The sequence below is a fragment of the Hyaena hyaena genome, unplaced genomic scaffold (genome assembly GCF_003009895.1).
Source record: "Hyaena hyaena isolate Hyena2069 unplaced genomic scaffold, ASM300989v1 scaffold_841, whole genome shotgun sequence".
In the NCBI taxonomy this organism is placed as follows: Eukaryota; Metazoa; Chordata; class Mammalia; order Carnivora; family Hyaenidae; genus Hyaena; species Hyaena hyaena.
In genome coordinates this window covers 213,339-240,512 of record NW_024081474.1, presented here as the reverse complement: position 1 = coordinate 240,512, position 27,174 = coordinate 213,339, and the positions used below count along the sequence as shown (strand labels likewise).

At 42.4% G+C, this 27,174-nt stretch overlaps 2 protein-coding genes across 6 annotated transcripts in view; both read right to left on the bottom strand.

Annotated features, from left to right (window-relative positions):
• Positions 1-3,882: 3,882 nt before the first annotated feature.
• ISCA1 (iron-sulfur cluster assembly 1) lies at positions 3,883-17,288 on the bottom strand. Its single transcript, XM_039219806.1, has 4 exons — positions 17,107-17,288; positions 10,326-10,379; positions 7,559-7,664; positions 3,883-5,581 (listed from the first exon to the last, which is right to left on the bottom strand). The coding sequence occupies exons 1-4, from the start codon at positions 17,185-17,187 to the stop codon at positions 5,433-5,435; spliced, it is 390 nt and encodes a 129-aa protein (XP_039075737.1). The 5' UTR covers positions 17,188-17,288; the 3' UTR covers positions 3,883-5,432.
• Positions 17,289-21,539: 4,251 nt separating this feature from the next.
• The window catches only part of TUT7 (terminal uridylyl transferase 7), a 61,947-nt gene continuing 56,312 nt past the window's right edge, over positions 21,540-27,174 (bottom strand). For all 5 annotated transcript variants that reach the window (XM_039219807.1, XM_039219810.1, XM_039219809.1 and 2 more), the window contains one exon: positions 21,540-22,574. In XM_039219807.1, coding sequence (XP_039075738.1) covers positions 22,507-22,574 — 68 coding nt within the window. In that variant the 3' untranslated portion in view covers positions 21,540-22,506. The remainder of the gene's footprint in view (positions 22,575-27,174) is intronic.

The following is a 27,174-nucleotide window of genomic DNA, read 5'->3' as shown; positions in this document are numbered from 1 at the left end:
TAGTGCATGATCTTTTCATGCTTTTCTTAAACTGCCCTCAATTGTTCATAAATAACCATCAGCAGACACATTGTCAAAGGACAGTCACAGCTGACAAACTAGACTCCATCGGTGGTGGGTTAAAGAGCAACAGTGATGACTGTTACGTCTCCGGCTAATGAAGATCAAAAACTTTACCTCCTGACCAGACACAAAAGGACAAGTGCTGTAGGATTCCATTGCTCTGAGGTGCCTGGAGAAAACAGAGACAGGAAGTAGGCTGGTGGTTTCCAGGGACCGGAGTGGCGAGGAATGCATAGTTGGTGTGTTATAGAGACAGAGTTTAGTTTGGGAAGATGAGAAAGTTCTAGAGATGGATGGTGGTGACGGCTGTGCAACAAGGTGAAGGTTCTTATGGCCGCTGAACTGCCCACTTAAAAGTAGTGTAAGCGGTAAATTTTGTCCTGTTTCTGAGGACATTTTCTGAGAAAGGCAATGCCCTGTGCCACCTTACATAGCTGTTTAGAGTAAAGAAGGGCCACGCAAGGTGACCCCTTTCTTGTGGGTCTCCCCAGGACATCAAACCTGGCCTATTTGAGGACTCTGGTTCCAGAGCATTAGGATCAAAATGACTCATGGACTGTCCAAGTCTCCTGGTTGTGCGGGGAAAGCAGTGGGGACTGAGCTGTGGACCCCGCTACTGAATGGAAACGGGGCTGGACATCGACAGTTTTAGGATTTCACAACAATGAGAGGAACCAGACAGTTGTTATAGAAACCGGTGGGTAAGCTGTCCTGTCCTCTCAGGGTGGCCACGTGGCTCTCTCATGCTGATCAGAGACCCTGACCACCACAGTGGGTGGTAAAAACAAATATGGGCGCTGATTATCACTTAGATCAAACAGATACCCCTAGAGACATTTTAAAACCTTGCTACTCAAAGGTGGTCTACAAAGCAACAGCATGGGCTTTACCTGAACCTTGGCTCAACGTGCAGAAGCCCAGGCCCCTAGACCTTGGGGATTAGATCTACAGATCAACAAGATCCCCATTTATTTACACTCTGAAGCATGAGGACTGCTTGAAGGTCTGGACTTCACAGAGAATAAACATGTACTTTAAAGTTTATTTTAGTTTTTTAATTAATCTCTACACCCAGCGTGGAGGCTTGAACTCACGACCAAGATCAAGACTTGTGTGCTCTTCTGACGGCCAGCCAGGCACCCCTAACGTGTACTTTGTAGTGAAGAGCTGGGAATTACTTGTTCATGGAAGTAAATCCGTGGTGCAATCCACTAGGGCAACCAAAGAAACGGAGGAGGGGGGTATGCAAGGGGGCCATCACTGGTGCAGAGTCCTCACCTCAAGGAAGGCAACAGACTTCCCACATTCCACTGGGACTTACCCCTGGAACAGGCTCCACATCACAAAGGAGGAAGAGAGTGGTTGGGCTGCCAGCCTGGCTTTCCTGCTGAGGTAACCCCCCACCCTCCAGTCCAGGGGGGTTCAGTTCATCAGGTAAGGCACATCTCTCTACATGGGAATTCTCTTTATAGCTAATCAGCTACAAAGAGAATAGAATTTCTCTGAATGGTATCAGTAGCTCTTTTCAAACAAGCGGTGGTGGTCATGTAAAGAAATACAGTAAACCTCCCCCAGATTTTAATATGGGCAGTAACTCCCTAATTGTATGAAAATGCTCCCTTCCCTGAACTCTTGCTCTGACTGATAACCGCGGGTAAAAGGGACAAGAACCACTAAGCACTGAGTGTCAGCTCTAAGCTGGATACTGTTTACACGCAGTTGGCTCATCAAATCTCCCTCAATTCTGAGACTGTTCTACAGATGGGGCAACAGGCTCAGAGAAATCACCTAACCTGCACCAGGTTAAAAGGCCACAAAATGACAAGCCATGATTTAAATCTAGACGTATCTGACCCCCCAGAGCTCTGGCTTTGTGCGCCAGCACCCCACGGACTTCCTCACTGAGCCTTGGCATCAGGATAGCTGCATTTATATTTATACGAGTTGATGCAGTCTCGTGGCCCAGGTCACGTCTGCTCTGAGGCACAACTTGGACACTTAAAACAAGCTTTGCAGGCCACACGGGTCTTACAGCTGTTTGATGGCATGGGAATGACCAGGCAGCTTAACATCACAGGCTTTTGCATTTCCTGGTCTTCCAGGCATCAAAACAAGACAAGAAAGGCTCTTTTTAAATGGGATTTCCTGATGAATGAAACCTAGGAAGTACTGGAAATCTTGGGGCTTCTGATCTTCTGGGATTTTCCCAACCCCTCCCCACTTTCCTCTTTGCCTACAAGAAAAATCATTCTTGTGGGTCAGAGACAGGGCAGGGACAGGGACACTGTAGCAGAACACTGCCACAGTCTCCGTCTCCTGAAATTCCTCCTGGGGTATGTCCGCCCCTGGAGTGGGCTCTTAAGAGTGATCCTCTAAAAAAACCATTGGTGTCATCTCTGTGTGAGGCTCCTGCCGCGGCAGCTGACGTCCTTCATGTCACACAGGTACTAGGAAGTGACCTCTCACAGGATGCCCATGGTTTGGTGGAGCTTGGCTGAAACGAGAAAGAACATGACGCAGCTGCAGGCAAGCCATTTTTCCAAAAATAATTAGGATATGCCTGATGCTAAAGGAACACCAAAGAAATGGCAAAGCTCCTACTTTCAAGAAAACCTTTCAGTACTATGTAAGAGCCTAAAACCCAAACACCCAGTCAAGTGTTGTTAGTGTGGACAGCCACGGGCCAGAGCGCCATGGCCCTGTTGAGGTTGGTCTGCTCACAGGAGCGCTGCTGATGGCAGCTCTGAAGCCTCACACTGGTCTCAGGGTTTGGGGGTCAGAGGTACTTCCTGCCATCCTCCCACCCAGCCTTCTCCATGCTCCACAGGGCCGCCAGCCTGACACTTCTAAATGCAGAGGTTTTGATGGGCCCCTTGGAAAGACTCTGAGTGGCTCCCAGCACCTCCAGAAGCTAGAGAAAGCTCCAAACCTGTCCTGTCTACTGTCCCTTCTGTCCCTCACAGTTTTCTGAGTGCCTAGCTTCCTGCAGGTTTTCAGTTCTCTGTAGTTTTGCCCATTGTCTTCCCTCCTCCCCAAATCTCTTAGGGCTTTAAAAACCAGGCCAAGGTGTCACAGCCTCCAAGAGAGCTTCTTAGAAGTGCACTCATCTCCGTTCTCACTTCACGCGGCACAGCCCAACTGCTAGCAGCACGGGCTCTGACAGATGGCATGGGCAGTCACTGTGACCTGGCCACTCACTGTGGGACTCAGGTCAACTATTTTATTATCCCGAACTTTAATTTCTCATCTCTGAGATGACAACAAACTACTTCACTGCGGATATTGGAACAGCTCCTGGCACATAGCAAGTCTGCGATACATTTTACCTATCACGGCATGTACCCTCTTCTCTTCACTGCAGTCTCCTTTCTCAGCTCTAAGATGGCTGAGGTAGGCGCTGTCTCCGGTCATCTGTGAAACCTCAGGGCTTGGACAGCAGGTGCTTCCAAAGATGCTGAGCTGAATGGTTGAGAACCTTTCTGGACGTGAACATAAAGCTTGGATGACAGATGTGGGAAAAGCATCGCAGGGAAGGGTAATGACACCGGAGGCTGTAAGAAGGAATCACGTGGGAGGGAAGAATGGAAGCAGGGAGAAAACTGAAGAAAGGCAATGCTCAGGTCTCTGGGGCCAAGAAAGATCAAAAAGCCTCTAAGGGTCAACTGGAGAACGACACGTGAGAAGAGTGGATGCGACTGATCAGGTGGAGAGAATTCCCATGAGTGACAAGACTGGTTAGAATACCGCAGCCATTACTCAGTAGCTGGAGCAGCTGCAACTACTATTCCCAAACCCTTCTTCCTCATAAAGAAAAGGCAATTTTACGATCACACAGAGGCCATGTTTTTATTGACAATTCATTCTCTACACACGTACAGTATTGCACAAATTATAGGTGGACTGACAGTTCTGTTAACAATACGAACTCATGAACATCTACAGAGCCGCTGTGCTAGGTTTTCGTGCATTCTGTGTGCCAGGTACTTGGGTAAACAGGACGGACAGAAGTGTGATGGCTACTTTGTGAGAACCAGCTTTCAAAAAAAGTGTGACATCTCATAGAACACTTATGTCAAACCCAGGAATGAAAATCACTAAATGACAAAACAAAGGCTGTCAAAGAAACATTGGTGGTAACAATGTTAGGTTAAGAATTTTAGTCACTGAACTTTAGATCCAGAAAATGTACACGTCCTGGGAATTTGAAGAAAAGACCTTCAATGTTTTGCTTCAGAATTAACCACAACATTCGAAAAGGGTATTTCTGGCGTGCTACAATGTCCTCTCTGCTAGTATAAACCATGTCTCACAGTTCTAAAGAAATAAGACAGTAATTCACACAAGTGGGTTTTAAAATAAGATTCTTCTCAAAATAAAATAGATAACGATCTTCATCAAATTACAATGAAATCTTATCAGAATGCCAACCAGATAAAGAAGCCAGACCACACGCTGACTGTTGCTGCCTGCCTCAGACTAGAGCTGGCTTGTCCCCTACACGGAAGGGAACACAAGAGTGGTCCCAGCTCCGCTGCTACCGAGCCTACGGTGTGAGGGTGGACAAAAGTCCTTCTGCTTCCCTGGGGGTTGTACCCCAGGTACAGAATTGAGGGGTGGGCTGGATGGCTTTTTAGACACCTTTCAACCAAAAGGATCTAAGCCAGCCTGGGACTCCACTGTTGAGGGGACACTGAGGGTGGCAAAAGAAATGGATTGAAAGTGGTGGGCTAAGTGATTCTTACCTGTTGATGCCACTGTTCAGAACTGTTCTGATGTTCAAGGAAATCTTTGATACTTTCATCTACCCGCTGGTGCTGGTAAAGGGGAAAGCAAATGAGGCATCTAACAATGAAATTTGGGACAAAAATGTAGAAATGCTGTGTCAAGTTTGGGTAGAAAAATTACACTTCCATGTCACGCCAGCAGTCAGGATCTTGTGCCTCTGAATTTAAGAATTTAAGAGCCATCAATCTGGTGGGTAAATGCACATTCGAGCCATTCAACGGCCATCTATGGAGCGCGCATGTATTAAATACGTTCCTGACAGCCTCCAGGAAGGCAACTTGCATGAAACTGGTTCTAATAAAAAGGATGCAAGACAATGAAGTGCAGGGTAGGATTTTTTTTTTCTTTACGGATCAGGCTAATGACTCAGAGAGTAATGGCTTCTCATTTTCTGCCCTTTAAAAATAGTACAAATATCACTTCTTCTGGAATCTAACATACTGGTTTCACTTTCAAAATGCATCATTTTATTTTCCTCATAAGGCAGTCATACATTATACACTTTCGGCACATGACAGTCACATCATTTCTTCAGTAAGCCCTAGGACTTCCAAGAGTCTTCCCGGAGCTTACAGCCAGAGCAGTTAAATATTAAAGCTTTCTCCACAGCCACACGTTCCTTTGATGTTCGGGTTATTGAAAACAAACTCACTGGATAATTTATCTTCAACATAGTCCATTTCTGTTCCTAAAAGTGTTAGCTGGGCTTTCTTTTCGATGAACACTCTGACTCCTGGGGGGAGAAGAAAACAAGTGTCCCATAAAGCCTGCTTAGTAATGACTCACAAAAGCCAAACAGGAAGCTTCTGGATTAGTCCCATTATTTCCTTCAAGGGATTCAGGGCTCAGTTTCCTGTCTGTCCCTTCTTTTCCACCCAGTAATCTATGTCAAACACAATGATATTAGGCTAGACTGTTGTATACAAGCAAATCCCATGACAATTCTACGCAGAATTAGAATTTGGTTTTCACTTCACTCATTTTTCCAATATACAAGATGAAGGAAAGAAGTACGTTCTTGACGTGACTTCTGTGAAGACAGAGTCCGTAAGATGTGTGAAAACTCTGCAATGACATCTGTACGCACGACACACGGGCAAGCCTGGAGACACATCAGGACTGATACACTGGGCTAATTTCATAAGGCCAACCAGTGCACCTCAGCCGTTTTGTTCTGCTTAGGGGCCAGAAAAATGGTAATAACCTAACTCCCTAGTAATTACGCAGGTAGAAGCTGGTGTCTTCATAAGTATAATCAGTTTAAGAAAGCTTTCCGTGGTGCCTGGGTGGCTCAGTCAGTTAAGTGTCCGATTTCGGTTCAGGTCATGATCTTGTAGCTCGTGAGTTCAAGCCCACTGGGCTCTGTGCTGACATCTCAGAGCCTGGAGCCTGCTTTGGATTCTGTGTCTCCCTCTCTCTCTGCCTCTCCCCTGCTTGCGTGTTCTCTCTCAAAGATAAATAAACATTCCAAAAAAAAAACTTAATAAAGTAAATAAACATTCCAAAAAAAAAAAGAAAGCTTTCCTCCTTATAAGAAACTTAGTAATTACTCATATAGAAACTACAGATAATTATTAGAGCTCCTCTTCTGAAAAATAAAAAAAATTAAGATATTTTATGTGTTGATCTAAAAAACAACATATTGGGGAGCCTGGATGGCTCAGTTGGTTGAGCGTCTTAATTCTTGACTTTGACTCAGGTCATGATCCCAGGGATGTGGGATCGAGCTCTCTCCTTTTCCCCAACTCTAAAATAAATAAAAAAATAATAGGAGCGCCTTAGTCGGTTGAGCGTCCGACTTTCGCTTAGGTCGTGATCTCGCGGTTCGTGGGTTCGAGCTCCGCGTCGGGCTCTGTGCTGACTGCCAGCTCAGAGCCTGGAGCCTGTTTCGGAGTCTGTGTCTCCCTCTCTCTCTGACCCTCCCCTGCTCACGCTGTCTCTCTCTCTCTCCTAGAAATAAATAAAAAATATTTAAAAAATAATAATAATAATAATAAAATAAAAACAACATATTAACAAAAATGTCATGATTGTTGGTCAGTACCTTCAGTTTGATGAAATGAACACCAGGAAGAGGAAAGCTAGCTAACGTCACCCGATGCAGAATCAGCACTGCGAAACCCATACACGCTGAAGAGCCCGAGGCTTGTGGCATTATTTTGTTTCCAATATGTTTTATCAGATTATTGGGTTGGGGCAGAAGGCAAGATATAATTAAAGCACTGACATTTTAAATAAAAATGAAAAATACAGATGCCTCAAAAGCATAAGATGACATTACTTATTTGGTATAGACGTCAAACTGCTGCTTCATATACAACGTGTGGTTCAGTATGAAGTTTTACCATTCTAAAACCTTTCTGCACACAATGATTATTTTTTGTAACTGAAATAAACGCATAATGATCTATCAGTTACTAAGAGCACAGCCTCTGGAGTGAATTTGATTTGGTTCAACTTTTCACTAGGCCACTTGTTTAGTCGAGAGACCTGAGGCAAGCTATCTGACCTCTCCATGCCTCAGTTCCTTCTGCAAAATGGGGGACAATATGGTACCATTCTTATTCAGCTGCTGTTTATGAATCACTTAATATATGAAAGTCCATCAAACCATATACGGTGAGCACTCTATATGGCATTCCTGCTATTATCTTTACTCTTCTTGCTGTTCAAGGTTTAAAATTTTAGGCCAAGTTTGCTTAAAACTCACCATCTTGCACAACTTCTTCATCAGAATCTCCTTTCGTCTTTGAATATTCTAGAGTATAAGAAAGGCCATTACAACCCCTGGTTCGGACACCAACTTTCAGACCTACCTGAAAAAGCATCATAAATAAAACTTCAGTTTTAAAATAGTACACAATAAACAATTACATTCATAAAAACCCTGGCAATTTGACATTATGTTTCTTCATAAGCTTAAAGATAAATATTAGATTTCTGGCTATAAAATGTCCTTTCAGGAAGTATTAAGTGGAAGTGGGAACATGCATTTAAAAAATTTAGCTATTTGACAAACATCACTGCAACCCTAGTGGGGATCCTAAAATTAAAAAAACCAACTATATACAAAGAAAACAATACAGAGGAGTAAAAACTGAAAAAAAATAAGTCACTATCACTCTACAAAAAATATTTTATATGGTTTTTCCTTTTTTTCTTATAATCCTTGCCAAATACACATATAATCAAGACACAGGTTTTATTATAGCAGGAATAAAGACCTTTTTCTCTGCTTTGTTTCTGCCACATAAGACATCATCCTTCCGTGTGATTAGCTTTCACAATTGTCATCTGCACAGAATGGCTCAGTAACCCACTGTACCACAGTAAGCTGTACCCAACGAGGGGCTTGCACTCACAACCCTGAGATCAAGAGTCACATGCTCTACTGACTGAGCCAGCCAGGTGCCTCTTAAAGAAGAGTTTTAATTCTAAACACGAAAAATCCTCTTATTTTTTTTAAAAGAAAAAAGAAAAGTATCTGATGGCAGAGACGGCCACCTAACACATTCTCAATTGCTCAAAAATGTTTGTCCTCCGCTTCACTGTGGGAGATGGTCTTGGGAATCTTCCATGTGGTTAGAGTCAGAGGCTCACAGGCTGTCACCTGGCAATGACCCTGCCTCTACACAGGGCCTTAATTCTAAGGTAGACTTGTGTACACATTCTCAAGTACCAGAAATCAAAAGATTGCAGCCAATACAGATGTAAGAAGTTTAAAAGGTGACCAAACTGCACTGTTAAAATACCAATGTCTACCTTAATGTGACTGTCTAACAATATCTGCCAAATTTCTACTCTTAGATCCTATACTTCACTGAAGTCTATGGTAGAATTATTACCATACAAAGTATGATTTCAGCCAGCAGACCCTGATTCTCTTAAAAGCAGCAATGTGGACTTGCTTCAGGAAAGCAGTCAGAGTGGGAAAGACACGTGGCAGAGGGTGGGAGTTACATTAAGCTGCCTGGAAGTTTGGAGAACTGAAGCATTCAGACAGTAGTCTCTGTCCTTACACCCTTAAACAACACGAAGACAGTGCTTTTTATTCACTTTCAGAGTGAGAGCTGATAGAACATGGTAGAGAGTGGCATGTATTTGGCACAATCAATGCTAAACTTTCCAGCTCAAATTCTGAGGCACATCTCCTACGTATGGGTATAACTTAGCTTTTATCTTTGTAAATAGGAGGACTCAAGCAAGCAAGAAGTCCTACTACCAGGCATGAATACAGATACTTACAGAATATGTGAAAATACAGCTCTAGGTGCCTTGAGTTTGGAAAAGGGACCACCTGTGCCCTCAGTGACACCAATGAAGGATCTGTTCCATCCTTTTTATGTCACCATGAAGAAGCATCCCTCAAATCTACACAGCTAAGTTCATGTTTCACTTGGTCATCGGTCTATCCAAATGGAGCTGGAACACTGATATATGTATGCAGTACATCTGAGGAAGGTCCAAAACTTCATTACATCATAAGGCAGGTTGTACAACAGAAGCTAGAAACCACTCCACAGTCTAATCACTCAATATTAATAGTCTAGTACTTGGATGTGACTTACAGTACTCCACAGGCAACAAACAATGCCCTAAGATGAAGATGAGGCACACACTCCTTACTCCACAATCCTGCTTCCAGGTGAACAGGCTATGTAGGTGCACTAAACCACGCTTATGGGCTTAGCCCTCTAAGCAGTGGGCCTGGTACACTATGGACATGAAATGTTTGCTGCATGATGCTCTCATGGCAGCACTGGATGTAAACAACCCCAAAGACCGTTAGCCTGGGCGGCTGGCTAAATAAATAAAACCTGTTTAATAAAACACACTAATATATGCAATCATTTAAAAGAATGAAGCGGGTCTTTCTGTAATGATACAGAAAGAACCTCAAGCTATATTATTAAGGACAAAAAGTAAAGTGTAACCACAGCATGTATGGAATGCTTTTATCTAAGAAGTAGGAAGAGACAGACACACAAATGTAACAAGCACAGGCATGGTCTAGGGCAGTAGTTCCCTTCAGGAAATTACTACTGGTTGTTACAACTAAGGAGTGGGAAAGTGCCACAGGTATCTGTGTGCAGAGGCCAGAGATACTACTGAACATCCTGCATTCCACATACAACAAAGAATTATCTGGCCCAGAACATCAACTGTGCAGAGGCTGAGAAACTCTGGTCTAAACAGATAAAAATGTATACATTGTGTTGGGAAGGAGACTTGAGAGGTAGCCTCTTAGAAGGATGAATGACAACTAAGAGTTTGGGGTCACAAAATGATTATCTTCTCCATTGAGTACCCTGTTATAAAATAATTCCAATTTTTTTTTTTAAAAAACCATGAGTGTAGCTTTATTCTTTAATAAAAATCCCTAATCAATGAAAACATACTGCTTATAAGATAAATTCATTGTGAAAATATGACTTCAATTTTTTTTACTAAACATTCATCTGATTGGTTTTACTTACATGTTCAGGCTTATCTTTAAGAAGCTGTTTTATCTTGTTTACTGCTGAAGGTGTCTGAAAAAAGAATGAGTTATTAAGTTTTTAGGTGCAAAACTTGCTTTTTTAAAAGCCTTATAGGGGTGCCTGGGTGGCTCAGTCAGTTAAGTGCCTGACTTTGGCTCAGGTCATGATCTCATGGTTCGTGGGTTTGAGCCCTGCATTGGGCTTTGTGCTGACAGCAAGCTCAGAGCCTGGAGCCTGCTTCAGATTCTGTATCTCTCTCTCTCTCTCCCTCCCCTGCCCACACTGTCTCCCTCAGAAATAAATAAAATCTTAAAAAAAAAAAAAAAAGCGCCTTACAGTTCCCTTGTCTTTGAAACTATTCAGGTCTATCTTTAGCAAATTCATGTGACAAATTTATATTCCATTCTTGCCTGAGTACCTTGTGGCTTTTATAAATAAACAAATGAACTCTCCTCAATTCAAAACATTCTATTTTTAAATTTTTTTTTAATGTTTATTAATTTTTGTGAGAGAGCGCGCATGAGTGGGAGAGGGGCAGAGAAGACACAGGAAGACACAGAATCCGAAGCAGGCTCCAGGCTCTGAGCTATCAGCACAGAGCCCGATGTGGGGCTGGAACTCATGAGCAGCAAGATCTGAAGTCGGATGCTTAACCGGCTGAGCCACCCAGGTGTGGTCAACTACAGAAGTAAGCACAGGGAGGCATTTTTCAGGAGTAATGTTGTTAATCAGCCCATTTGTCCTCAAGATGAGGAAAACCCCACAACGTATTATATCATATATATGTGTCAGCATCACCAACCGCACTTTCTCGGGAAGTGCCATTTTCCAACAACATTTACTGAATTTGTACTCTTGGAGCCTATCTGCTTTTCTTGGTGCTGTAAGGGACAAAGTCTCTTCCAGGGCATTCCTGCTCCACTTCCTGGCTGGGTCCCTGCCTGTGACTTGGCTTAAATGGGGAGAAAAGACCCTCCTCAGGATTCTCGTGAGGTTCAATAAATGAGTTCATGAAGTACACTTTGAGCAGTGCCAGGCACAAAGAGCTCAATATAAACCAGCTCTTTTCACAATGATGACAGTCTATTGATGAAGACATCATGTCCTTCCTACTTTGTTTTATTAGCTCCTCAGCTGGCAATGCTGTGCTGGTCCTCCAGTTTGTTGTGGCATCTTACTGGTCTGTGAAATCCCAGAGTGGACATTACGACCTACGACTTGGAAGCAACTGTAGCCAAAACTTAAGCCTGTGCTGAGGGAACAGACCCAAAGGATAGCCCCGAAGTGTGCTCTTCCGGCCTGCCTGGAGGGGCCTCTGCCAGATGAGGATGATGAAGCAGGGTCTGGACCCAATTTAGAAAGGCCATGAAACCAATTTAGAAAATTTTTTAAAAACATGAACTAGGGGCACCTGGGTGGGTCAGTTGGCTAAGTGACTTCAGCTCAGGTTATGATCTCACAGTTAGTGAGTTTGAGCCTTATGTTGAGCTCTCTGTCAGGGCAGAGCCTAATTATAAAAAAAAAAAAAAAATTAAAATTAAAAAAAAAAATCACCACCAGTAGGTGGTCTATTAAAAAGCCTTTTCCTACAATTCTACCAGAACAGGAGCCAAGCAGTGTGACAAAATAGTGGGTAACAGGGAAACAGGGAATTGTATGCAAGGGGAAGGAGGAAATGGGGAAGAGTAGAATTATGTTTTTTTTTCTTTTGAGATCATGGCATATCAACCTCAAATAGTTACAGAAGTATTTCTGAAAAAAATGTTTAAAAATGCTCATTTATCCTTCTAAACAAATGACAGCAAAAACTAGCTTTTGTAATTTTCATGGTCATATTTTCCACATTGAGCCCGGAAGAAATGAATCTAATTACTGTCAAAGAGCAACAGATTTCTGATAAGTTAAAAAAACAAAACAAAAAAAAAACCAGGCACAGTCATGGGAAAATATCCATTTCAAGTACAACTTGCCCTGTGAGGCTGGCGGGGGTCAAAGGTGAGGAGGCTTCACCATTCACCCCTGCATGACCAAAACAGAGCAGACAGGGTGTAAACACTACTCTGTCAACAACCCCTTGTGTTCTTACCGCCAAGGGATTATTAAATCGCCTAACTTGGTTTTACAAAATAATATATTTTCTTCTTTTCTCAACTCTTAGTAGAAAACACTCAAGATGCAGTAAATAAAAACAATTCTTGGAGAGTGGTCTACTTGTCCCAAAGTGGCTGACTTCACACCTTGCACTGTTAAGGGAAAGTAGCCGGTGTGCCTGGGAAATGTCATTATAGGAACCAAATCAAGTCTTAGTTTTCCTGTGTCAGGCCAAAATCAAACATACTCCATTGGGAGGAGTGTTACTAATGATGGAAACCCCGCTGAGTGCTTATTTAAGGGGAAAGATATGGATCTTACAACTTGCCAAGTGAGAGATTTGATTTTCAGAACAAGTGAGAATGACTAACATGGAACATGTGGCACTTACAAAAAATGCTAGCCATTAAAGGTACTTTCTGTATCTCATGGCCAGGCAGAAGCTGAGGACTGTACTGGGTTCTTTGTTGACTTGCAGAGGCTAGCTACTCTGCAATAAGTAAACTCAATCTGGCAAACAGTGCGAGAACTTCAACTAAACCATGTGCTTCAAGCCTGGTCACCTTCCAGTTTCCAAGCACTCCCCGCAAACAGCTAAGGTACCTATACTATTCCAAGTAAAGTATAATATACCTTAATTTATACCTTAACCTGATTTATTCACCTGAGATTTGACCAATGAATTAAAATTTAAGATTCCTGGGGCGCCTGGGTGGCTTAGTCAGTTATGTGTCCGACTTCGGCTTAGGTCATGATCTCATGGTTCGCGGTTCGTGAGTTCAAGCCCTACATCGCCTCTTCACTGACAGTACGGAGTCCACCTGGGTTTCTCTCTGTCCCTCGCTTCCCTCAAAATAAATAAGTAAACTTAAAAAATTAAGATTCTTGAAATTCAATAAAATATAAAGATGATTTTTAATCTACTCATATGTATATCACAGAACAAGATAAAAGGCCCTTAAGAAAAGATTTTCAGTGTTTTTGTAGCACAAACTTTTCATCCTCAACACTGTATTTCCTTAAGTCCCCATGCAATTTTAATATTTTGCTGTTCAAGAAAACAAAAAACCAGAGCTAACTCCATGATTATGTATACTAAACACATGCCAACAACAAATTTTAATCTCATTATAAATGTAGCATTTTCATGTTTAGAAGATGGTAGATAAACAGCAACCAAAGAACACGTTACAGTGTATCTCAACTCATTCTGTCTTTTCCTATTCATCTGTGTATTATGAAGCCCACATTTTAAAAGTTTAACATGTTTCTCATGTAATACATAGAAATAAATATGTATTAGCCATTTACTAAGTACATTCTAGGTGCTTAATGGTTTACATGCATCATCTTATTCTTACTATTCTGTGCTGTAGGCATTAAAGATTAAATAATTTGCACAGGGACAGTAAGTCAAAGAATGAAGAGTTCTGACTCCCAAACTTAAAAAAAAAGTATTATTTATGGTGACTACACCAACTGAATGTACTCACCAACTAGATGTACTCTATTTACCCAATCTCTCATTGTTACACATTTAGACTGCTTCCAAAGGTTTCCTGGAGAATATCCCTTAAATGGCCTAAATATAGAAATCTTACTGCTTGGTCATTGCTCCAAAGGACTTCTAGTACTTGTCCTTCAATGAATTAACAGCTCCTTATTGGGGCTTGAGTATCACATTTTTTTCTTAGCGCTTCTCAACGAGGTGCCACTAGAAAGTTTAAGTCTTAAGGCACCCAATGCATATAATGAATTAACTTCTCTGGGTGTATGAAGAACAATGCTATGTACCATTATTCTCTTATAGCTCTGGTTCAGCTTTATGCATAGCTTAGGTATATCCATAATTCTAAATTATGGTTACCTTAATTCTGATTTGTAGAAGGATGGAAACAAAAGCCTCTGCCAGCAGGGCAGTGTTAAATCTTCAAGTTCTTTTGTCATTTTTTACTCTGCCTCCTACAAACTCAATTCCATTTGTCAATTCCTGGGTATGTAGAGTAGGGACAGCATCCTCTTTGGATGTTCCTCTGAAAACGTCCAAAGGTACTCACTTTCATGTGGTGGAGTCTTAAAACATTCAATCAAGGAACCATCTCTGGTTTGCATCAAAGTGTTACGGGCAGCCTATCATCAGATGAGGCCTTTTGCTCCAGCAACCCACCTATCCTCTCCTGGATTAACATCAGTTAATGTAGACAATTTGGTGCTGACAGCATGGAACCATGTTTTCATTTCATCAATTCCTTTTCCTTTTCCGAGCCTTCTGATGATGACCTCTAGTACACTGCACAGGTAGAGCACTTGAACGAGGGTGCACCATGTCAAGTTCCTGTTGTGAAGTTTATGTATCTAGGTAGCACTGATCTCTTCCCACTCATTTTACTGAAATCTCTCTAGTTTCATTTGCTTTCATCTGCATTCACTCATTAGCCCTTTGGTCACCTCCCACTTCTGCACTTGACTACACGCTGGGACTTAAAATATTTGCAAAAACATAGAACAGCAATGCATGCATGCCATAGTGTCTTGAGCCTATGGAACATATGCTAGGATTAAAAAGACTGCAAGCCTGCTACGCGGGCCACTGGGTAGAAAGCAGCAAGGACCTTTTTCTTTAGCACCAGCTAAGATCACAGGGAAAGAAACTTCTAAAGTCAGTCAGAGAGTTAAACAGGCTAAGTTCAAACAATGGACTTTGGCAAGTTAAGCAGAACACCTGATCAAATGCAACAACACAGCCCTGCTGAATTAAGAATTGACAGGATAAGGAGCTGCTACAATTCTGTTAGCAGAATTACCTTGGTAAGTGGTAACAGTAACTGAAGCAGGAGCAAGTGTAGAGAGCTCAGGTCTGAGAATGTGAGCTGTCATTATTCCTAGTAATTCCTAAGGGTGGCCAAGGGTGCCAAGGCCTGGCCCACAACTGTATCCCTGGAGGGCGGGAACTGTGTAACTCATTTATTTCTTATTCTGAAACATAGGAGGTCTTAAATGTCAGCTGAATGACAAGGAGAAGGGTATGACTTAAGAGACTTTGAACAAGCAAGCAATAATATGCTAAATGATGGAAAAATAAAAGGCTCTTCGAGTGTCTCTGTACTTTGTTTCTGGCTCTACCATTACCAGTGGCAGAATTCATTTCAATTCTGAGTACTTTAAAAAAAAATTTTTTTTAATGTTTATTTATTTTGAGAAAGACAGAATGTGAGCAGGGGAGGGTCAGAGAGAGGAGACACAACCCAAAGCAGGCTCCAGGCTCTGAGCTGTCAGCACAGAACCTGATGCGGGCCTCCAACCCACAAGCCATTAGATCATGACCTGAGCTGAAGTCAGACACTTAAAGAGACTGAGCCACCCACCCTCCCCAATTCTGAGTACTTCTGAACTGACACCGAAAGACATAAAGTACGACTCGTATCTTCTAGTTCTTGTGATTTCAAGATCTTGGAGAATTCTAAGCTCTGATAATGATATCTTCCAGACATGTAAACAGGCCGGTGGTACAGAAAATAGTAACAGAGAAGAATCGGGAAAACCTCTGTACAGGCTGTAAACACTGAACCATTATAAAGATGAATTCTCCCACCTTATCACAACTTTCTTCTGTTTGGCTGCAACTAGTTTTCCGGCAACAGGCTTTCTTACAGCATTAGCTTGAATGGAATCTATGATTACCTTAAAGAATCTACTCTTCCACTCTCTAGGTGCTGAATGCTTGCACAAAGCCTTCTCCTTCATCAAGAGTGGGTGTGTGAGGAGTATGCTGAACTGATCACAGGCTTTCCTATAAAATTCAACTCTTTCAAAATGGCAAATACGAGTGACTGCTTAATGCATACGGAGTTTTCTTGGGGTGAAATGTTTTGGAACCAGATAGACATGATGGTTGAACAACACTTTGTACTAAATGCCACCGAACTGTACATTTTAAAGCGGCTAATACGATGTTAAGTGAGTTTTCCCTCGGCTAAGAAGAAAAAAAAACTGCACAGTGCAGCAGGGATCCCGTATGCACGGTAAGTCCTGAGGTGAGCACTGCAGTATCGACTCTGGTTCGACCTTTCGCCTAGAAAACGCCGAACGCTAACGATAAGAGATTTTATCCTTCTTTGTCCTTTGTGAGAGCCGACCACGGCGGAGGGCTGCTGGAGGCCGAATGGTGTTTCAAAAAGCCTCCTCTCCCTGACCCCAGGAAGGAACCCTTTGTGCGCTGCAGCCTTGATCTCGGCGAGGGTTGGGCTTTGTTGAAGCTGCGCTCCCACGTCGCTCGCCACGCTCGTCCGGAGGTCCCCCGGCGAGCTCCCACCCTGCCTGCGCACCTCGAGGACAGGGGTCCCGGTTCCCTTGCCCCAGCTCCCCGGCGCCCAGCATGCCGAGCTCTGAAAGGCCCGCGACCCAAGCACAGTCGCGCCCCTGGGCTCGCACCAGCTGTCCCGGCCCGCGGCGACCCCCAACCTCCGCACGCGGCGGCGCGCGGCCTGCTGGGAAACGTAGTTCCGGGGTGCCGGCCTCCCGCGGAGCAGCCCCGCCCGGGCTTGTTTATCTCCTCCGCCGAGGCGAGGCGGGCAGGGCGGCGACAAGGCGGCCGCAGAGCGGGCCCGGCGCCCTGCCGCCCTGCCCTCCTGGCGAGGGCGGAGGTGAACCAATGTCACCCGCCCGCCCGCGCTCCCCGGCCACTCACCAGGGTGAGGGCGGCCCGGGTGGGCTGCAGCTTCCTCTTGCTCACAGCCCGGACAGTGGCCCGGACTAACGAAGCCGACATTCTCGCCGTCCCGGCGCCCCGTTGCCTCGGGCCGGAGCTCGGCCACCTCAGCCTCTCTCCATGGACACAGCGGCCGCATTGACGCCACAAGCTCCGGCGCACGGCGCCCCAGGCCCCGCCCAGCGCGGGCCCGCCCCCGCCGCCGCCATTGGGCGGGTCGCGTGAGTGACGGGCAGAGGGCGGGGCGCGGAGCTCCGGCCGTGGGCACGTGACACGGCGGGCGCACGGGCCCTACAGCAAGGTTGTCTTTGCGAGGACGGCCTCCGCGCAACATGCAGAGTAGGGTTGCAGTGCACTGGTGGACTCTGGAGGCGTGTCGCTCCACGACCTGCCCTGGGCTAGATGCAGCGTCACTCCTTAAGAACGCAGAGCCACGAGATCTGGTGCTATCCAAAGCAGAAGGGTTCCGTGGCCCAGGTGCACACGTTTCTCTTCCTTTTTGGTCCAGCTAGGCAGTTCTTAAGAGCATAGATTTACCGCAGGATCGCTAAGTAAACAACCCAAACACTCACCGACCGACCCCCTCACCGCGGGCTGTACTGCATCGGATGTTGGAAGATGGTGCTAATGCAAGTTTCGCTTTTAGGTGCTGTCTTTGGAACCCCGACCAACTCGAAGACGTGACGGGACAGTTCTGTCAACATTCATAGCGAGAGCCGTTCCGTAAGCTTGGTTGAACACCTGTTCGTCAGACCTTGCAGTGGCTGCTCAGGGCCTTCTGCCTTTTGATTCAGCAAGTACAGCTAATCACCAGGCATTATACCAGGCGTGCACTCACAGGAAGCCTGGTCAATGAAGAGTCCCCCGCAAGAATGAACGATCCTGGAGGACCAACGTGCAGCAGGGTTAGCAGTTGGGGGGAGGAGGAGAACATAAGGGATGGGTGGCTTTTCTCGTGGAAGTGCTAGAGGAAAAGGGGGAAAGTAGGTTTCGTGGAGTGGTGCTGGCGAGGAAAGATTCTTGCTCAGTTTTGATGTGGAAAGAACTAATAATCTGTGTTTTAGAGCCCAATTTTATCTTTCATCCCCTAGAGCCTACAGGATTGGATGGTTCAGAACTCCTTTAGGTAGTTGTCTCCCTGCTGCTGAAATACAACTGCATGATAGCAAGAGAATGGTTATCTTTGCTTCTAAGCCCGCTAACCACAAAAGAAATGGTGAGATTAGGAGACGGTAGTATGGTGGGTTCCTAACTTGACTTCCTCTCCCTAGCTGGGTGATTTGGGACGGTATTTTACTTCTTGTGCCTTTCCTCCTACTGATGCCATGAACACTAAATGAAAAGCCCTTAGAAGTGTATGACATCTAAGCACTAGCAACTCAATAAAGGTTGCTAGTTGTTCATGGATATTTAAAGATGTCATATACTGTGAAACCATGGAAACACAGCAGTGGATACACATGCCATTATACATTTGTCTAAACCCACAGAACGTGTGACACCAAGAATGAATCCTAATTAAACAATGGAGTTTGGGTGATAATGTTGTGTCCACATAGGCTCATTAGTTCTAACAAATACCTGACCCTGGTGCGTGGATGTGGATTATGGAGGATTTTGGCTTGTGTGGGGACAGAAGTATATGGGAATTCTGTACTTTTCAGTTTTGTTGTGAACCTAAAACTGCTCTGAAAAAGTGTTAATAAAATGTAAAAACAAAATGCCATGTATCATTAATTATTGAAATATCATTGTGCAGTCATGGGGCACTTTACAGGTTTCAAAAGCACCCATGAGCACACTCATAGCAGCCTCACCATTTTTTTTAGATGGGTGCATTGGCATGGCTAGTTTAAAAATGATACATAAACTCTGGCTTTTTAGTAGAGTGTGCTAGAAAGTGTTTTTAAAATCTAATCCTAAATTTTGATTCAGGATCCCACGTATGCGATTTGTTCATCTATGTAATACATGCTACTCAGTTTTGTTTTGTTTAACTGGCTGCCTGTTTTGCATGTGAGTGGTTAAGTCCCATAATTTACGTATTAGTGGGTCAGGCATACCTAATGTTATTGGTGCCTGAGATAAACTGGCACTAGAAGAGTTTTCATGACTGTGTAAGACATGTGTGAGCACGCTTATCTCAGAGCAGCAGCTGCCCTGTGGTGTCAGGAGGCGGCTGTGGTTAACTACTGAAGGAGTTAGCAAGCTGGAACCACATTTAGATTCCCACCAGTAGGAAGCACTTAAAATCAACACTGCACTTTGGGCTCTAGTTTCGGGGTTCTAGACATTAGAAAAAGCGTTTTACTAGTTAAAACCTCCGTTGAGCCTCACTACTCTGTGAAAGGGCAGATATGCTTTCCATTTCGTAGGTAAGGAAACTGAACTGCACAGAGAGAGGTCACGGGGATTGTCACAGTCAGCTGGAAAACTGGCAGAGGCAGTTTAATTTAGTTAGACTTACTTCCACCCAGTGAAGTGCACTAAATTCTTCACTGCTGCTGTGCAAACACACCTGCTTTCAAAGAAAAAAAGTACTGAACACCTCTTCACAGTTTTATCGAAGTTTGTTGAATTCTATTTTCCTGTCAACAATTTTTTTTTTTTTTTTTTTTTTTTTTTGGTCTGTAGCACTATGAACCCTTTTGACGTACCTACCTACCCAGGATTTTTTCCATTCAGGAAAGGTTTTTTTTTTTTAATTTTTTTTAATGTTTTTTTTTATTTCTAGGAGAGAGAGAGAGACAGCGTGAGCAGGGGAGGGTCAGAGAGAGAGGGAGTCACAGACTGAAACAGGCTCCAGACTCTGAGCTGGCAGTCAGCACAGAGCCCGACGCGGGGCTCGAACCCACAAACCGCGAGATCATGACCTAAGCGAAAGTTGGACGCTTAGCCGACTAAGCCACCCAGGCGCCCCCCCCCTTTTTTTTTTAAATAGAACCATTTGTGAAACACATTTGAAGATGAAAACTACAGTCATGTCAGAACATTTTAGTAACATCTCAGAAAGTGTGCACGTTGTTGATACTGTACGTACTGAGCAAGGGATTAAAACATGTAGACTGGGGCTGTAAGAATAGATTTCATCTTCCTGTTCCTGAGAGAAAGAGGAAAGGAGAACTGGTAGTGGTGGCTTTGTGGAGCTGCGGAGAAACAGGCCAGCTGCGTCTGAACGATAACTGTGCCCCAGGGGCTGGCCTCAGCCTGGAGCAGATGCACCTGTCCCCTGGCTGGGGCGCTGAGAGGGGCCGTGACAAGGCTCACATCAAGGGAGCAAAGAATCCATCCTCCAGGGCTAGTAAACCCTGGTCACTGTCCCATTGATCCAGTGTGAGGGACTGAAATCTACCACAGAAATTAGAATAAAATGTAGGAAGCTTTTTAACATTCTTTAAAGGATATAAGAAAACCTGGTTTCCATGAAAAGGAAGATAATAAAAATAAACTTGAATGAGAGGAAATGGAAGGTGGCTGAAGTAAGTTGAAGACAATTATAAATGAAATGACAAAACTCATGTTGAGAAACAGCAAACAGCAGGACACCAAAAATCTGGAGATTATATTTGAAAAGTTTTCCTAGCATGGAGGAGAAAGAGGAATACTGAAAAAAGATAAAAACATTTTTTAGAAAAAAAATTAAGCACATACTTTCCCAAGATGGAAAAAACCCAACCACCAAAAAACCAAACTGGGCTAGGGAGACACATGGGATTTGCTTTGGTTTCAGACAAAAGTCACGGACACAAAACTTAAGGGATAAATAAACACTGAAGCATCCAGACAGAAAAATAAAACCTACAAGGGAATAAAACTTAGGCCAGTCTCTGATTTCTGCTATAAAGTCAGAAGACTGCATCAATAAGCTTTACAAAGAAAGTGTGACAAGGAGGGAAGTCATGTGCCCAGTCAAGCTCACTTTCAAGTTGAAGGCAAGAGAATCAGAAGAGGAGCAGGTGAGGAAAGTCAGAGGGAGCAGCTTCGGCCCAGTGTACATAATTGATGCTTTAAATTCAGGAGTTTGGGTTCATTAAAACTGAGCAAGGAACAATCGCTAACCCTTTCTACCACAACGTGCCCAATTCTATAGTTACTCTCAACAGGATTCTTCCTTAACTGGAATATGTCGTTCGTAGGTGAAAAGAAGGGCTCACAGATGTCTATTTTCTGAGCCCTCTCCTACCTGCGATCGCTTGCCCAGCAAACACCAGCCCTATCCTCTGTTTCCATGCCCCCGAGTCTGGGCCTCTCCTCCACACATTCCCAGAGCGTGGCGCACAGTGGGGCCAATGAACAGCAGCAGGCATGAGCACAAGGAGAGGGAGATGAAGAGGAGCAGATCTGTACTGCCCTCCCTCCATCTGGTTTCCTCATGAAATTAGAACTCTCGCTAGAAAGTAACGTGGATAAAATTACAGGTTGAAATTCTGATTTTATTTCAAAATGATAAATAAACCGAGGCATAGTTCTGACCACGTAGTACTTCTGGAAGGACTTGTGGAGTTAGAGAAACGGTTCCAAGAGGGCTCCAGTCCAAAATGATACCAACCAAACCTGTGATTGGCAGAGATGGCCTCTTTCATCTTCAGGGAGTTTTAAAAGTTCTCCACCCTAATTTCAGAGTATCATAAAATGTAAAAAGCACTTGTATTTTGTCGTTTTGTCTTTGAAAATGTTTTTAGCAGCAAACAGGACTATTCATTTCCCTTCATTTTGAGGAGCGTAGTAATTCTGTGTCAACTTAAAATTAGAGAGGGGGTAAAAAAAAGCCCCTCGGGGGCGCTGCTGATCCCCAGAAGGCTCACATAAATAGGTACTCATGTTCGCATCATCACTTCTACAAATACCAGTGAAATAGGTTTGTATATTGTAAATACAGTAGTAGCAGTTCACACATATTTGATATGCTTTCACACAAGGATTCAGTAAACAACAATAAATATAATCTCCCCTCTGCAAAACAAAAAAGGCATTTATAAGTGGAATAAAGGGTAATTTACTAGGGATTTATCAGCACACCATTTTTAGTGTGCTCTGAGAGAATTAAAAACCATGAAATTGTATTCACTGAATACTGGCCCACAATTACACTTTTTTTTAAAAATCTGGCTTAAAAAAAATAAAACCTGGCTTAAATACATACATCATGGCTTTCTATTAAAATCCTTACATCTATGGGGATTTGTGGTAGGTTAAGACTCCAGTAAATTTTTTTTTCCTTGTTAACAATTTCATTAAGTTAAAAAAAAACAACCTGACATTTCCCTTGAATGTTAAGTAGAAGCCTGATCTACACTGCTGTGTCCTGTGAAATGAACCTAATTTCAAAGTGAATGGGACCGCCTGAGTGGCCATTTAGAGTGCTGCATTTTCCTTCCCTCATGATTTCTGCTGGGTCCTCTTCGCTGAGGCTTTTCCCTGAGTCATATATTTACTGGAAAGGCTACCTAGAGGGGGGGAAAGAACAAAACCCAACATAAATAAAACAAGCCTCACTTTATCACAAAAAGTAATAAAATTACTTATTAATTATATACAGAAACTTTTCAGACTGGCAGTGGTCACTTGTTTTGAATTGAATAAGCAAGCTAGGTATAAAAAAGGCACGTATGGAACATGATCAATTAAACACACACCTAGTCAAAATTCTTTCTAAATAGAGGCAGGCAAGTTGCTAGAGTGACCTCATTCTAATACACTGGCGTGTTCGTGACGTCCATATTGGTGCAGAAGGTCAGTGGACTTTTCAAAACCTCTGCTTTGCATAGATCAGTGTCTTCGTTTACAACCACACAGAATAGATTGCAAAAAATTTCCTTGGTTAGACATAAATAGGGCACCTGGGTGGTTCAGTGGCTTAAGCATCTGACTTTGGCTCAGGTCACGATCTCGCGGTTTGTGGGTTCTAGGCCCGCATCTGCTGACAGCTCAGAGCCTAGAGCCTGCTTCAGATTCTGTCTGCCCCTCTCTCTCAGCCCTTCCCCTGCTCGCATTCTCTCCTTCTTTATCTTTCTCTCTCTCAAAAAAAAAAAAAAAAAAGAAAGAAAGAAAGGTCTTGCATCACTACTTTGTGGATATGAACCTGTGGATGGTCACACTCTAGCAATAACTTTGATATAAAAGGAAAAAAGAAAATTTATTATATTTACAGGTGAAGGACAGAAATGTAGATTACTAATTAAAAGCATACTACAGAATGGTTAATAAGTCTTGTTCTGGAGCATAAAGAAATAGATCAATGAAACAAGAAAATTAAGAAATACTTAAGTGATTACATATAAAAAGTAGTATATACCAAAAGTTGCATTTTTAACCAATGAGGTAAAGTATGGATTGTTCAATAACTGGTACTGTGGCAAATAAGTATTTTGGGAGGAGGAGGGAGTTAGGTATCTTTCTTACAACATATCCTTTCCTCTCCACATTATTCCAAATGAAGTACAGAATTAAATAAGAGAGTCAAAGTATAAGAAGTAATGAAGTTTCCTAAGTTACCTATGAAAAAGGCTTGCCAGGCTTCCTACTAAAGAATTTATAAGTCAATAGGGAAAAGCTGAACACCAACATTCAACTGGGCAAATAAAAAGCAATTTTGGGAAGAGGAAAAAAAAAAAAGCAGGAGTATATGTAACAAACATTCAGTATCAATGTGTGATCTAAAGAAATGCAAATTAAAACAACTTTTGATCACCAAATTGTTTGAAGGAAGATCAGAAGGACAGAGAGGTGGGTAGGAATTTTGCTAAATTGCTAAGTCATTGAAACCTAATAAAAATTGAAGTATGCAAATAAATGTCCAAAACTTGTGATATGAGTAACAGAAACGAGGTATCCATAGGACAATTAATAACATAAAAAGTTGTAAAACCACATGAATACTATTTTCATGAAATGAAAAATTAAAAACAAATGAAAAATCCCATCAATCATGTTTGGTGTCTCATTTCCTTATCTGTAAAATGTGGGCCCTTACACCTACCCCAATTGGAATTATTGTGAATACTAAATGAACACATACAAGTAAAACAACTGAACAATACCTGGCACACAAAGTACTCAATAAATGTTAGCCATTATTAGTGTATTGATATAAAAAGATGGGAAGATTTAACTTCCAAAACCTAGATGGCAATTATGCTCCAGAATTAAGTATAAATGGCTTTTATTTTCTTTATTTTGCTTAACTATCTACATCTTCTAAAGTAAACATATTAAGCACGCAAATAGAAATGTATGCCCCACAGAAGCAAACTTTTATTTTTTTAAAGTTTATTCATTTTTTGAGAGACAGAGAGAGAGCGCAAGCTGGGGAGGGGCAGAGAGAGGGAGACACAGAATCTGAAGCAGCCTCCAGGCTCTCAGTGGTCAGCACAGAGCTTGACATGGGGCTCGAACCCACGAACCATGAGATCATGACCTGAGCTGAAGTCAGATGCTTAACCGACTAACTGAGCCACCCAGGCGCCCAAGAAGCAAACTTTTCAAAGCATAGCCTCTAGATGATCACCTCATAGTGAAAAATGAGTGCTATCAGTCAGGAAGAAGCAAAGTATTTTCCTATAGTATTTATACCCTAGAGTGTCTACTCATCTACAGGCAACAAATCTTTGATATTCTGAACTGCCCAAAGCATCAAGGATAGACTTTTCATTCAAGGGACAAAAGTTTAGATCACTACACCTCATACTGTACACACAATTCAGATGGGTTAAAGATCTAAATAGACAAGTTTTAAAGGTACTAGAAGAAAATATAGATGAGATAGATATCTTGGAAGAATTTCTTTAAAATTTTTTTAAATGTTTATTTATTTTTGAGAGACAGAGAGAGCACGAGTGGGGAAGGGGCAGAGAAAGAAGTAGACACAGAATCCAAAGCAGGCTCCAAGCTCCGAGATGTCAGCATAGAGCCCAACGTGGGGCTCGAACCCATAAACTGTGAGATCATGACCAGAGCTGAAGTCAGATGCTTTTAACTGACTAAACCACCCAGGCACCCCGGGAAGAATTTCTTAAAGATGACCCTAAAATCACGGAGCCACATGACCATGGAAACTAATCATGGAAAGTCAATCATGGAAAGTCAATCATTAAAATTTAAAACTCCGGAATGGGAACAGACACAAGTTAAAAGACAAGATATACTAAAGGAAGATCCATAGAACATATATAATAAAGGAACAGTATTCAGAAAAATGAAGAACACTTACAAATTAATAAGGAAACGATAATGCAACAGGAAAATGGGCAAATGATAGGAACAGAGATTTCACAGAACTCCAAATGGTCAACAAACATGTAAGATGGGCAAATGATATGAACAGGGAATTCACAGAAGAATAAATTCAACTGGTCAATAATCAAAAGCATCACCAGAGTCAAGAAAATATACATTAGAACAACACCATAATATTTTTCACCCATCAGGTTTGCTGGTGGGAGAGGCAATTATTTCAACCAATAACTTGAAAATACACATATGCAATGACTCAACAGTTTGACTTCTAGGTATAAAAACTATAGAACTGCTCATATATATGCTCAAGGAGACTCAGACAAGAATGTTCTCTACAGCACTGTTTATAATAACAAAAAACCAAATGCAACCTAAATGCTCATGTGTTAGGGAATGGATAAAATATTCTGTATTCATACATGGAATACTGGAAAGAAAATAAAACTAAATGTATAAATAGCAATATATATAAATTTCAAAATTACTTCATTAAATAGGTATGAAAAAGCAGGTTGTAGAACATTCTTAGTACACAGTATAATACACCATTTAAATTAAAAAATTCACCAAGGACACATATGTTAAAGGCTACATACGCAAGTTTAAAAACAGATACTTCTCAGGTGGAGGGGACACGATGCAGGAAATGGGTCGGGATGGTAGTCAAAGGGGACTTGTACCATCTTAATGATCTTTTATTTAAAAAAGATTAAAAAGAAAATGTGAAAAAAATAAACTCCATTCTCTAGTAGATGGCTTATATTTGTATCTTTACATTTTTCCCAAAATGTTCAGAAACTACTCTTTTCTAAGAATAGTACTAGCAGTCTTATTATTACATTCCCTATATATAAAAGTAAGTCTCCTCAAACCTGAAGAAATTTCATATAAAAAATGTGCATGTAAAAATGTAAAACCACTAGAAATAAAATGTGGATGAACCTGCATGTAATCAGGGAGAAGAACATGAAATTTACAAAACTATAAGCATGACTTGGAATGACCAGAAGTAGGCTAGATCAAACTACTAAACCAAACAAGCAAGTGACTGTGTGGCAAAATGAATCATAAATGAGGCTGAAAGAATAATAAACGGGGGTGGTAGCGGTGAAGGATAGAACACATGTGACAAAATACGAATAGCTTTCTATGTGGACAGAGCTGGAAAACAAGGATGAATACCCTAATTAAAAAACACAAGCACCAAAACGTGAAGAAATACAAATGAAAAGGTGAAAAATAGGAGCCTTCAATGGAGAATACAAGCTGACTGACAAAAAAGACTGTTGCCGGGCTGTGAGGGTAGGGGAAATAGGCTGTCAGGGACTACCTGGGATTGTCAACAATCCCATTTTGGTATTGCTGGCATCACTGTGAAAATGTGCATAATTTTTAATCTATTGTTCTTCTGACTAGGAATTTATCCTGAGGAAATAAGTAGGCGAATATGCCTGGTAAGAGTTTTATATAAACAGTGGTATTGAAACCTGAAATAGTGTATTCCTGAGCCAACGGAACAGGACAGGCAGGCAGGGAGCTTGAAGGGGCTTGAGAGCAGTGTTTCAATGTTTACACAGATTCCTTCTGAGAATGTCTGTGAGGTCAAGGCTTTTGGGCTGTTTCTCAGGAGGCACACCTGTCTTTCTTACATAGCTCTTCTCCTACTTTAAAAAAGAGTGGTACGTTTTCTTACTCAACCAAGTCTTAATGTGGTATATAGATCTGGGGTGAAAACGCCTGAGGAGGCAGGACAGCAAATGAAATGCTGCTATCTGTGGTCAGTGTGATGCCTCTAATAAAAATCCCAAATGT

Coding starts and splice junctions, on each gene's coding strand:
- ISCA1 (XM_039219806.1), bottom strand. CDS start 17,187: ATGTCGGCTTCGTTAGTCCGGGCCACTGTCCGGGCTGTGAGCAAGAGG. Junction 10,380..17,106: donor CCCGGGCCGCCCTCACCCTG/GTGAGTGGCCGG, acceptor TTCTTTTTTCAG/ACACCTTCAGCAGTAAACAA. Junction 5,582..7,558: donor TGAAGAAGTTGTGCAAGATG/GTGAGTTTTAAG, acceptor TTCTCCCCCCAG/GAGTCAGAGTGTTCATCGAA.